At 43.7% G+C, this 13372-nt stretch overlaps 1 protein-coding gene across 1 annotated transcript in view; it reads left to right on the top strand.

Annotated features, from left to right (window-relative positions):
- SRCAP (Snf2 related CREBBP activator protein) overlaps positions 1–13372 on the top strand; it is an 85275-nt gene that overhangs the window by 18292 nt on the left and 53611 nt on the right. The window contains exons 4-8 of the mRNA XM_063429616.1: positions 1496–1681; positions 2077–2217; positions 9490–9712; positions 11292–11476; positions 12529–12601. Coding sequence (XP_063285686.1) covers positions 1496–1681; positions 2077–2217; positions 9490–9712; positions 11292–11476; positions 12529–12601 — 808 coding nt within the window. The remainder of the gene's footprint in view (positions 1–1495; positions 1682–2076; positions 2218–9489; positions 9713–11291; positions 11477–12528; positions 12602–13372) is intronic.

The following is a 13372-nucleotide window of genomic DNA, read 5'->3' as shown; positions in this document are numbered from 1 at the left end:
TAAATTCCTTTTTTCTTAATATGGTGGCAGTACAGCACACCCTCCCTTTATCTAATTAATAAAAAGTTTTCTGAGGTTTGTTTTTCCGCTGTGGTTTTCTTGATTCATACTGAGGTCCTAAGGCTGCAGGGTCTCCTATACCTGGTAAGGGGAGGAACTTTTTATGTTAATTAATTTCTTTCAGATGCTTGCCCTAAGGGAAGAGTACATCCCTATTGTACTGCCACCATATTAAGGAAAAAGGAATTTACGGTGAGTAAAATTGCAGTTTGCCTCTGGATCCACCAGACTGACCCGCCTTTCGAATTTGAGAACGGTAATATTCACGCCCTAGGTGCTATTGCCTGTTGTTTCTGAGATTAGGATGATCTTTGAAGGTGTGTCTTATCTGACCAGAAGTTTCTTGACCTCCATTCTCTTCTTTCTTGTGTAAGGAAAACTTATTGCCTTTGGCTGCTCTCTTTATTGCTTAAAGTGGTTTACCAAAGAGTAGATCACCTTGAAAAGGTAAATTCACTAAATTGCTTTTTGAAAAAAGGTCCGCAAACCACGGTTTCAGCCACAAGGACCTTGTAACAGCTATGGATAGTGCCATATTCCTGCCTAGAATTCTGATTACATCTACAGAGGCTTCCACAATATGCCAGACCTGAGCATCTGGGAGACAAACTGGCCGAGATGGCAGATTACACTATCTACTTTCTTAATAGAGTCCCTTACCTCCACAACCCATCTAGCCTTTCTTTCTCTCAGCCCCATCTGTACTAGAGGTCTGTTCCCTTCGCTGTTAAAAGGAACCGTTTCCTCCAGTGCTGATGCTCCCAACATCTTCACTCAAACGTGCAAATCTGCTAGGTTCTAAAAAGTTATTACTGGCAAGCCCCCTCCCGCCCCTACCACCTCGGGGTCTTTGCATAGTTTGCAGAACATTGGTCATGATGATTGATCTGAAAAATTGACTAGTTGTCTAGGTTTTTAAAAAGACTAAAGACCATTAAGTTCAACCTTGAATTCCATTTGTTTATGCTGTTCATCCGAAAGAAGGCAAAAAACCTAACTGTAGCCATTTCAAATGATGCCACAATAAATCCTCCTTGACTGCATAAATGACGTTTCTCTTTGCATCAGCAACTTATTTAGATACATATAAATTATATCCTTGAATACTCTGTTTAAACCCCCTCCCATAAAAAAAAATCCAAGCCTTTTCTTAAAGTTATCTATAGAATCTGATAAGAACCTCTTCAGGCAGAACATTCCACATATTTATTGTTTACTGTAGAGAACCCTTTTCTCTGCTGTAAGTGAAAATCGCCTTTCTTCCAGTGTCTCAATGTGTAACCCCTTGTCTGTTGTATATTCCTGCTAATAAGCAGGTTGCTATTCTGAATATAATATCTTCATCTCGTTTCAGATATTGCATATTATCAAGAATGATTGATTTATTGACCAGTGAGTTAAAATTAAATCCACTTTTTTTTTTTTTTTTTGTTAGGAAGCAGAGATTGAAAACCGGATTGCAGAACTGCGCAAAGAGGGCTTCTGGACTCCGCGCCGCCTCTCCAAAGTACCTGAGCCAAGTCGTCCTAAGGTCCATTGGGACTACCTGTGTGAGGAGATGCAGTGGCTTTCTGCAGATTTTGGGCAAGAACGGCGTTGGAAGAGAGGGGTAGCAAGGAAGGTGAGCTGGGATTCAAGACTTTCCAGCCTTATGGATACACATACATGAAGCACACTGTCTTATGTGCAAGTCGTTAGTTTGGATTTAGTACTAATGGTTGCATTGTATCAGCTCTGTTATGTTCTGCATGGGTGGCACAAGAACCATGGGAGCTTGCATTCGTTGCAAGTCCTCGCCCTGGTATATAATGTTGGCACACTGTTTTTATTTTTTAGGTCATGGTAGATGGGTTTTTTGTTTTGTTTTTTTTTAGCACTTTCAGAATGTTGCTGCCTTTTTCATGTGTTAGATGATCTGTGCTGAGATACAAAGCTCCACCTGCCCAAACACGTGTGGTGCAGTTAGTGGAGAATTGGTGTGTCCCATAAACTCCTATATTCTTGTTAATTTTCCAGGTTGTTCGAATGGTAGTGCGTCACCATGAAGAGCTAAAACAGAAAGAAGAGAGGGCTCGACGGGAGGAACAAGCCAAGCTCAGGCGTATTGCAACCTCGATTGCAAAGGAAGTGCGCCAGTTCTGGAGTAACGTGGAGAAGGTGAAAAAAGTCTCCTTATGTTAATAGGTTTCAGTTGTGAAAGGCTCTAGTCATTGTCCTCCCTCTTTATAGGTTTACATGTAGACAGTATGATAAAATATTGCTGTACAAAAGACTAGTGTAATACAGTGTAGTTAATCTCCTGGCAAATCTGTACTGTTGTCTGCCGTCTTGCGTATTGGACAATATGTTGTGTAGTTTACGTTTTTGGGATATTCCTGTTAAAACTTATCATTTGTGACTAATTGGAATTATAGCTAAATAATGGTGTGTGTGTGTGTGTGATTTCACATTTAGAAACAAAAAATAATTTTAAATGTATATTTATATTAATAATCCTGTATTGGGGAGCTGTTTGACAACGCAGGCAGAAATACGATGATTTAACTTGCAAGCCCTATATTTGACCCTGTAACTTTCCAAAACACTATAAAACTTGTACAAAGGGGGCTCTGTTGAACTCGTCAGACATCGCTGAACAGAAATGTCAGTGTTTTACAGCAGTAAAACGAACAGTATTCTAACATTCTGATAATATTCCATGCAGAACTTTTTTTTTTTTAGATTTTATTCCTATTATATCATGTTTCATGTATAAATATTTGATGTGAGATTAAAGGGATTCTATAGTGCCAGGAAAACAAAGCAGTTTTGCTTGCACTATAGAATCCTTCAGTCACTTACCTGAATCCAGCATGATGTCCCTCGGTATTTCGCTGCACTTCTCCCCCGCTAACGTCCGCCTCGCATTAGGATTAGCATTGTGCTGTGTGATAAAACTGCACATTTTAGAGTGGCCTTTTATTGTGGCCAGCTTAAGACACACCTTTGCAATAATCGTGCTGCCTAATCGGCATCTTCATATGGATTGGGATGGATTATCTCTGCAAAGGAGAAGTGCTCACTAACACAGATTTAGAGAGATTTGTGAACAATATTTGAGATAAATAGGCCTTTTGTGTACATAGAAAAAGTCTTAGATCTTTGAGTTCAGCTCATGAAAAATGGGGCAAAAACAAGTGTTGTGTTTATCATTTTGTTCAGTGTGTGTGTGTATATGTATTCAGAACTTGCCTTCGTTCTAAAGGTGTTTAACCCCTTAAGGACACATGACATGTGTGACATGTCAGGATTCCCTTTTATTCCAGAAGTTTGGTCCTTAAGGGGTTAAATAAGTGTCTAAGTAAGTCTAATGCCATTAATTTAGCACAACATAAACCAGTCTGGATTATCCAGAATGGACTTGAGCGAAGATCATTGCGCTAGTGGACTCTGAGGAGATTAGACAGGGCCCATTATTCCCATTTTAAGTAGCTGCTCTCCCAGCCGTCCTGACTCTTAAATAAGTACTAGGAGTGCATTATGGCACAGTACCAAAAAGCAAAATAGTTTAACCTAGTGCAGCTGCTGTAGCCCCAGCAGCAAGAAAAATCTAGCTGTTCAAAGTATTCATCCACAAAGCACAGCTCTGTTATAGGGGCCACTGGTGAAGCCCCTGTCCCTTTAGCAATGATAAATCCCCTCATATAACTTAAAGGGACTCTCCAGTGCCAGGAAAACCTATCCTGCAGTGCCACTCCCCCCCCCCCCCCCCCCGATGTGCATGTGTGGCAATGGCCGCGCACGCATTCGACATCCTCATAGGAAAGCATTATTTTTTATTCTTTATTTTTGTTGTGCAGTTGAGTACAAAACATAGTCATGTGCCACAACAGCGTGGAGTAATATGGAAAACATAGATATGTAGAGCAGTGGCTCTGAGAACTTGCACATTTTTTTTTTAAAGTTATATTAGTTACATAGGTATGTCTAATGAACTAGGCAGGTCTCATGTTAAGAAAAGTAGAAGATAATAAACAGGTTTGCGCTGCCCCATCATCTGGTGCAAGACGAACATATATACATCATTATAACACTTGTGGGGCATAGATAAATAACAATGCACATTTTTGTTTGACATAAAGATTATGTGGCGAATTGGTTAGAAAACATTGAAAACGCTTATTACAGGCTAGCTTAGTATGACTGCAGTAATGGGTCATTGTGGGGTCTCCTTGTTAAAAACAGTGTACATATGTCGGTTCTAGCGTTGATTAACAGTTACTGTAGTGTGTGTGTGTGGGGGGGCGAGGTAAGTTTGTGCTTCTGTGTACTACCGCTGCATATTAGAGGCTTGGGTATATTAGACTGGGCGAAAAACAGGACTGGCTGAGCAGTCACAGGGTACAGCAGGCCTATGAAGTGTTAAATGCGTCTGTTAGGCAGACAGGTGATTAGTTAACAAAACTAAATGACTAGTATAACGAGCCCCCCATGTTTTCCTCTCTCAATAAAGCTACAATTTGTGTAGGATCGGTATGGTAAGCAGTATGAGAGGTCTGAGAAAAGGTAAAATACAATAAGAAATCAATGGAGAGCGACATGCCTGTGAGCTAACAATAAAATAAACTAAGATAACATAAAATAACGAAATACAGAGGCCCTACCAGGAATAATCACACAATTGTTATAAAGCAGAAGCGATATGCATAGCGTGGGTCTGTGAGTATACGGCATAGTGACCTTGTTGATCTAACTGTGCCAACAATAGGAGGTACAGGTAATAGTCACTTAATAGCTGGTGCATTGCAAAATGTAAGTTCTGAAACTGTTTGAGATTAGTCGCTTATTTTTTAACTATGTTTGGTCTATCTGTTCTAACAATAGGAAGAACAGGCAATAATCGCTTAACGGCAAGTACATAAGATATGAGACTGTTAGAGATTAGTCACACATTTTTGTAGTTACATGATCTCTAAAAAACAATGTAGACAGGTGGAGTCAGCGGCTAATGCTTAGGTTGTAAAGGCAAATAGGACATGTTACTGCCTCTCTATCTACATGAAGTGAGGTTCCACTGGGCGGCCTGGTAGGTGATCTGCTATTGCTAAAGTGGGATCTAAAGTGGGATCTAAAGGTACAGGGTGTAAGCGTATATTATTGAGCATGTGGTCGTGGGGAGGGGGGGTGCGTGCACCACCGCTTTGGGCCCAATCTGGGGGCTTAGTTATGCAGTCCAGGAATCCCTCAACCTATGCCTGTTACGGGCATCGATGGCAGATACTTGCTGTGTCCATGTAAAGCTCGCTGCTCAGTGTGGCCCCCTGGTTTAGTTCCATCTGTGGTGTTTCTGCATGAGGCGTCCTCCTGTACAGCCACGTGGTGCTCAGCCATCTTAGTTGTGATTAGGTGATGTGGCTGCAGTGTGTCTGGGAGCGAGTGCGTGGGCACCATGGTCTGCCATGACGGATCCTGGCGCCTTCGTGGCCGCTTAGAGGGCCTGTTGGCTTGGAGTGGGTATCTGTAATGGCATCTGCGGGTCACAGGGCGGATCCATAAGGCGATCGTTTTGGGTGCTGGACACTCCGCGGTGACGAAGTAGCGTCCAGAGGCCCTTGCAGAGCCTGTCAAAGCCCTCCATGCAGCGAGCTGGTAGTGTGGCGTGTGCGCCCGCCAATCTGGGCTCCTGCTGGGCGGCCATCTTGTGTGTACCTTGGTGGTCTAGCTGGCGATGTAGCCAGGGGACTGATCAGCTTGCCTGGTCTCTCTGCCCAGTGGGGACCGGGATATCCCCCGCCGGTCCGGTGGGGTGGGGTTGGAGACCTGCTTGGTTGCTTTGAGGGTCCGGTGTCGGCGAGAGCGGCCGTCTCTCCCCGGCTCCGGCTGCTGTAGGCCGCGTTTGGTGTCCTGCTTTTATAGCTCCTACGGGCTCCAAAAAGGCATCTATCGGTTCAGGGGTGCACCCCCGATGTGGGTGATGCACCCTGGCAGGTCTTCGGGCTATTTGGCCCTCGTTCATTCCTCTTTTTCTGCCCGTCGAGCAGGAGCTCGTGTCCCCTGCTTCTGCTCCGCTCGGCGGTCAGGCTCCGCCCCCAGGAAAGCATTATTTAATGCTTTCCTATGGGTGTTCCAGCGACGCTGGAGGTTCTCGTGCATAGCGTGAGGGCGTCCAGCATAGTTTAAAACACCCTTTTGTGTTCTAAGAACACTGATGTCCCTCTAGTTGCTAGAGGAGGACGTATCCCTGCAAGGTAATTATTGCAGTTTATAAAAACTGCAATAATTACACCTGCTGGATTAAGGATGATGGGAGTTGGCACCCAGACCACTCCAATGGGCAGAAGTGTTCTGGGTGCCTGGAGTGTCCCTTTAAGCTCACTTAGGCTATCGGATGTCTTATGTTAGATCTGCTATTGAGTTTCAGGACTAATTGAAATAGACGGATCTCTTCCGAAGTATGTTTGCAGCTGGTCATGTTTTTATCAGACAACTCAGACTCCCTTATTGTTATGGTTGTGATTTTTAACTCTTCCTGTTATTTTATTGTTCAGCATGGTTTTAGAAAGTGAGGGACTTTGTTGTTTTGCTGGTGTGCTAGGTGATTGCATGAGCCAGGGTTATAACTGTCGTTCTCGCTCTGATTATCAACTAACTGACTATCCAAATAAATATAGTACAAAACCAGTGGTTCAGGCTCCATTATTGGGAAGATGTCCTTGAATATCCAGTAGCCGTGACAGTCCCCTTTAGTCTGGAGAAGGTTAGGCTTTACTCCAAATACTGCGTCCACCTGAGATTACTTAACCTCCTTAATTTGTTACCCAATCTGTCAGTCCAGACACACACTTTATTTTTCAATGTTATTTTCTACATTAGAATTACCAGACTTATGTGTACTCGCTAACCCTACTACTCTTATAGATCCACAGACTGAGTAAGGTAATTCCTTTCTTATTGTCAGGAAAAAATAAATAAACTTGTGCTTAAAAATGAAGTAATAATTCTGTCGCTTAAAATGCAACCATTAAAGGGACACTCCACTGCCCATATACATAAAATAATGTTTAGTAGATATACTCCAAATGAAAACTTGCATGCATTTAGCACTATAGGGTCAGGAACACAAACATGTATTTCTGACCCTATAGGGTCAAAACTACTATCTAGCCCCCCTGGCCCACTCATGCCTCCCTAAATATAGTAAAATCTTACTTGTATTCAAGCCTGAAGCTGCTGGTTTTGTCCCGGTTTCCTTTAGATCTGCCTGCTGACATCAGAAGTGGTAGCCCGATCCAGTCACAATGCTTCCCCATAGGATTGGCTGAGACTGACAAGGAGGCAGATCAGGGGCAGAACCAGCACAAGTCAAACACGGCCAATCCTCATCTCTTCATAGAGATGTATTGAATCAATGAATCTCTATGAGGAAAGTTCAGTGTCTGCATGCAGAGGGAGGAGATACTGAATGTTTGGATGCATTTTAGGCAGCCATGACCCAGGAAGGATCTCTAGCAGCCATCTGAGGAGTGGCCAGTGAAATTATCACTAGGCTGTAATGTAAACACTGCATTTTCTCTGAAAAGACAGTGTTTACAGCAAAAAGCCTGAAGGGACTGATTCTACTCACCAGAACAAATTCAATAAGCTGTAGTTGTTCTGGTGACTATAGTGTCCCTTTAACTATGCTTTTTGTCATTGAGGATATATCTAAAATCAGTTTGCAAAACCTGCAGATTTCTTGTCTGCTTCCTTTGCAAGTTCTCCCATTATAACCCCACCCAGACTTTGTGACTGTCCAATCACAGACTTCTCAATGAGAAGTGTTGGCAAGGCAGGTGCTCTGGGGAATTGCTTTCACTTGAGGTGAGCTGCATTGAGCTAACCAACGCAAGAAGTAACATAAACAGTTGTCTGCTTGAGAGCCAAGGGGGTGTAACCAGGTTAATTTATAAAAAGGTCGCTTTTTCTATTGAAATCTGAACTTCTTGCAAAATGAAAGAGGACCCACTCTTCACACATAAAGCTTTTCAGCTAGCAAAAGTTGTTTAGTATCCAAATAATTGATCAATTGAATAGTGACTGTAACGGACCGTTTCACTTACAAGAGGATAAAACCCAGTTTAGGCGATATCCCCCTTTCCCATAGACCAGCAGCTACTGCAAGCACCAATCTTCCCGACTGCAAACTGTACAAATCTTCCAACTCCCGAACTGGAAACACACGAACCCTGGAATAGCTGAACAGGAAAAGCATATAATCCGCTTACACTCCTGGCAGTCAGCATACAATCCAATTCCCCCAAAAACGAGACGACACATCGGTTTGAGGGTCAAGCAGAATCTGAGGTGCTGGCAAGTCTAGTTTTTATTACAGTTGTTGCAAATACAGGTCCGCCCACAGGGAGGGATAAAACAACCAATCAAGCAACAGTACAACCCACACATCCCCTCCCATCAGATAAGCAATTAACATAATTATTACATACAGTAAAAATACAGTTTCCACACATACTCTGTAACTTTAAAAGCATACATCACATTCACATAAAAATACATATCCACAATCAATCCATTCAGGGGAACAACATATTAAAAATTGGCATGAATCAGACCAGGGGTTCAAACGTTAGTAAAAGTATCTTTTGGGCCCTGGCTGGCAGCATGGCAAAATCTGGCTCAAACAGTAAAAGTAAAACATCCCCACAATGCATCCTGGCTTCCTCCCTTCTGCCCTGGAGATAATTGGAGAAGTAATCCAATTATCTCCCAGGTCAAAGACAAAACTCCATTACACATGTGGGGACCTAAATACAGGATTATGTTTTAAAATATATAAAGTTACTTTTTATACATTAAACACAGACATGTAACATAGCTCAGGTCTGCGTGCACATTATTAGGCACGCAGACCACACAAATACAGTTTAATTGCCATGGAGCCAAAGTCTGTCCCATAGTCTTTCATGATATGAATAGGCTCCATGGCATAGCTATCTGGGGGTATCACTGCTCACACAGGGCAAGTACCGAATGGCCCCACTGTGTTTAAAGGGCCAGAATGAGTGACATGCACTCTGTTAGGGCCGAATACGTTTTGTAAAAGGGCCCAATCTCCCAGGGCCATAGTCCAAAGGCAAGAGGCGGGCAAGCAGCCCCCTCCAAGGACACGTGGCGAGGTTGTTTTCGCCACAGTGACCATTTCCTATTATCATTAAACTAGTTTGATGCGTCTCCTTGCTCATACGTTAGAGGATGCAGAAAATGATCAGATTTTATTAGTGATGTTTCCTGCCACGGTGAGCGTGGCATTGGAGCTGAAATTAATGGTGTGTATGCCAACTGTTCCTCCGTGAAATCAAGACGAAAGGAGAGATGATGCAAATAGAAGTGCACTCACTAGTATTAATAAACACACTTAGTATTTCCCTAATTTAACCTCTTTCTGTCTTACAGGTGGTCCAGTTCAAACAGCAGTCACGTCTAGAAGAGAAACGAAAGAAAGCTCTAGATCTGCAGCTGGATTTCATTGTTGGACAGACTGAGAAATATTCAGACCTACTGAGCCAAAGTCTTAGTGAGGCACTAACTGCAAGCAAGACCAGTTCCTCTTGTATTGGGTCCTCCCAAGGGGGGTCTTTAGGGACCAGCCCTACTCCCTCTGTGGGTCCAAGAGAGGGTGAGTGTTTCATTACCATTGACCTGTAACAGATTGTCATGTAGGGTGGCTTTGCACTGTATAACAGATCCCTGCCTGGTTTGTAGGCTTGGATTTGGTAGCTGGTGCTACAGCAGGTTCTCTGTACATTGGCACCATACAGTGTTTTATACTGTATTTCAGTGTCATGCGAAGAGAGACACCAAAATGAAAACATTGCGCTTTATATATTTATATCCTAGAACAGGGGTGCCTAAAAGGTAGAGCCCAAGATTTTTTGAACTACAACAACCATGGTGCTTTGCAAGCCTATGGAGTGACAAAGCATCATGGCAGCTGTAGTTTTAAAACCTCTGGGGAACTATCTTTTGGGCACCCCTTCCTAGAATGAGACATGGCAACATCCCTGCCTCCCCCTCTCACAACAAAAAATAACTCAATTTGAGTCAGTTGAAATCAAAGTAAATGTGATAAAAATCAGACCGTCACAGCTGTTTTAGTGTTTTCTTGTATTTTTTTTATTGCTCGCATTTCCCCATTCAGATTTCATTGCATTACAATTGGAAGTTTAATTATTAGCCCTTATTGAGACCATGCAAGCTTAATTCTGTCGTTATATACTAGATCTCCATGACAGCTGATTTTAAAGGGATTCTGTAGGGACTGCAACTGCTTCATCTCATTGAAGTGGTTTGAATGGAAAGACGGCACCAGGGGACTCCAGACACCAGATATTATCTGTTTTAATGTTTTATTGCTAAACGAGAGTCCTCAGCAGCCAATCAGTTCTGTGCTCTTAAGACTTATGAAATATTAGCCTAAGCAGTAATGATTGGCTGGGAGGTCAGCTGACCCCCCCTGAGTTTATCACAGCGCCTATTGTCATGAATCGAAATGACTAGAAGGAAGAGTGTCATCTCTGCGCTGAGTAACACTGCAAAGCTGTATTCGGAACACCCTCTGCCACCCTTTTTCCAGCACTGAGATCCCTTGGTTCTGGCTCCACCTCCTTTGACATCATCGCGAGGGGAACTCAATGTGCGTGTATGTGTAGCGAAGCATGCATTAAATCAAGCAAATCTTTGTGCAAAGCTTGAGGGCGTCCAGTGTAGTCTGAGTTAAACTCAATTAAATGGCAGGGTTCAGTGGACCAGGATACTGCTCCCGGACCGTTGTTAGGTGCTTATCTTGTCCATTTTAGTCACACCTCTAGTGGTTGCAGAGCTATGCGTGGCCAAGGATCCATAGTTTGTGTTAAACTGCTCAAAAAAGTTACACCGAATGGAGGGACTGTGGCATTGAACTCGAGACACTATAGCCACTTGAGTTCGATGGAATGCTTCTAGTGTCTACTGTGTCTCTTTAATTCTTGGCTGTTGAGGAATTTAACTCAGTGGCCAGGTATCATTGCATGCAAAACATTTTTCACCTCTTAGGAATATTGTGGTCCTGCATAAAGGAACACTATATGTTGGGAATACACACACGTATGTTTGAGACAGATCCCACCGCCCACATTTGTTTGCTTATTAAAGGTGTACATTTGGTCTTTCTCTCCATATTGAATGCTTGAGATGTCAGGTGTTGTTCTTTCCAACAGATGAAGAGTTCCTTCCCCAGGAAGAGGAGGACGAGGAGGAGGATGATGAGGAGACCATTGAAATGGAAGAGCGTCAGGACGGTCATGATGCTGAGAGCCACAGGCTAGAAATCGAACTGCTAAAACGGGAAAGTGAGGTTCCTTTGGAGGAGCTGCTGCAAAGTCTGGCCCCTGAAATTGTGCAGGTATCTCATCTCTGCCCAACCACACAATGAAAAGGAACAGCAGAGTGGTGGCTGATGGTGTCTTTGTTCCATGCCACAGTCTAAGGGCTGTTTCTAGAGTACCTGGGAGGCCATCATTGCACTATATAACAGATCCCTGCCTGGTTTGTAGGCTTGGATTTGGTAGCTGGTGCTACAGCAGGTTCTCTGTACAGTAACACAGGATCCCGTGCCATGATTCTGTGTCCTGTAAAGAGAGACATCCTACTGTTGGCTATTTAAGTGTGACGTGCTGAACTCAGACAATCTTGATTGCTTTGATCACTTGGTTGGCTCTGTATGAAGTGTGGCCTTCAGATCTCTATTCTTTACTCTTACCACATAATCTAAATGTCACGGAACAATGGGATTCTAGGTTTTGGGAAACCTGTGCAACAGCTGGTGGGAAAAAGCAGCATCTTTGGACACACTACTGAACAAAGATGGAAACAAATCACTGTTTTGTTAATATACTCCTAATGCATGCATTAAATTATGCAAATTTTAGTCATATCTAAAAACAGCTTGCAGAAGCTGCCGATCTCTTGTCTGCAGCCTTTGCAAGCCTGTTCCTCCTTCCCAGTCTAGACTTTAAATCTGTGCCGTGAAAATGACCAGTCAGAGGCTTCTTGCTGAGAAGCTTCTGATTTTGAGCCTCAACCAGATGCGGCAAGCCAGGCATGATGCAAAGACCACCCAGAGTCAAAGGGTCACAGAGGTAAAATAAGCCCTGTGGACAGCTCATGGTGACTTTGTTCAGAAAGAGGGCCCCCAATAGGTGCCACTACAGTTATTGTAGAGATCCGCACATCCTCGTACATAATGCATGTCGGCAAGCTTGGTGTGGTCTAGAAGCCAGCAACAATCCCTTCTGGGCTTGGATCCTCGGATTCAGAAGGTTTGCAGGCATGCTTTGATTTTCAAATACCATTTGTGGCTTTACCTATTTTCGGGAATGATAAATGTTCTTGCTCTAGCCTCAGTCTCTGTGGAACTGCCCCAGCCCTTCAAATCCCTCTTTTGTTCTGTAACAGAAACCAGTTTCCAATCACTTGACAAAGGAAGGAGAGGATGACGATGATGAATTCACAGCAAATGAGGAAGAAGGTGTGTGATGGCCTCATCGGGCTTAAGTGATCTGAGCGCTTTCCTGCCCGCAGGGCGAAAGGCACATATTTCTCTTTCCCTGTATGCTGGATATGTGGTGATTGTATTCTTCCATGTATTTGCTGTGTGCTGGACGTGGGCCACGTGGGGGTAACTATTCCCTCTATAACACTGTATTCACTCTGTATTTCACTGTGTGAGGGGTGACTGTATTCCCTCTCTGTACTGCTGTGAGGCACGTGGGATGACTGTATTCACACTCTCTCCATACTGCTGTGAGCCCCGTGGGGTGACTGTATTCCCTCTCTATACTGCTGTGAGCCCCGTGGGGTGACTGTATTCACACTCTCTCTATACTGCTGTGAGGCACGTGGGATGACTATTCACACTCTCTCCATACTGCTGTGAGCCCCGTGGGGTGACTGTATTCCCTCTCTATACTGCTGTGAGCCACGTGGGGTGACTGTATTCCTTCTCTCTATACTGCTGTGAGCCACGTGGGGTGACTGTATTCACACTCTCTCATACTGCTGTGAGGCACGTGGGGTGACTGTATTCCTTCTCTCTGTACTGCTGTGAGCCACGTGAGGTGACTGTATTCACACTCTCTCCATACTGCTGTGAGCCACGTGAGGTGACTGTATTCACACTCTCTCCATACTGCTGTGAGCCACGTGAGGTGACTGTATTCACACTCTCTCCATACTGCTGTGAGCCACGTGGGGTGACTGTATTCCTTCTCTCTGTACTGCTGTGAGCCACGTGAGGTGA

The sequence above is a fragment of the Pelobates fuscus genome, chromosome 8, assembly GCF_036172605.1.
Source record: "Pelobates fuscus isolate aPelFus1 chromosome 8, aPelFus1.pri, whole genome shotgun sequence".
Lineage (NCBI taxonomy): Eukaryota > Metazoa > Chordata > Amphibia > Anura > Pelobatidae > Pelobates > Pelobates fuscus.
The sequence above is the reverse complement of the archived record's forward strand: the minus strand, read 5'-3'. Positions and strand labels throughout refer to the sequence as shown.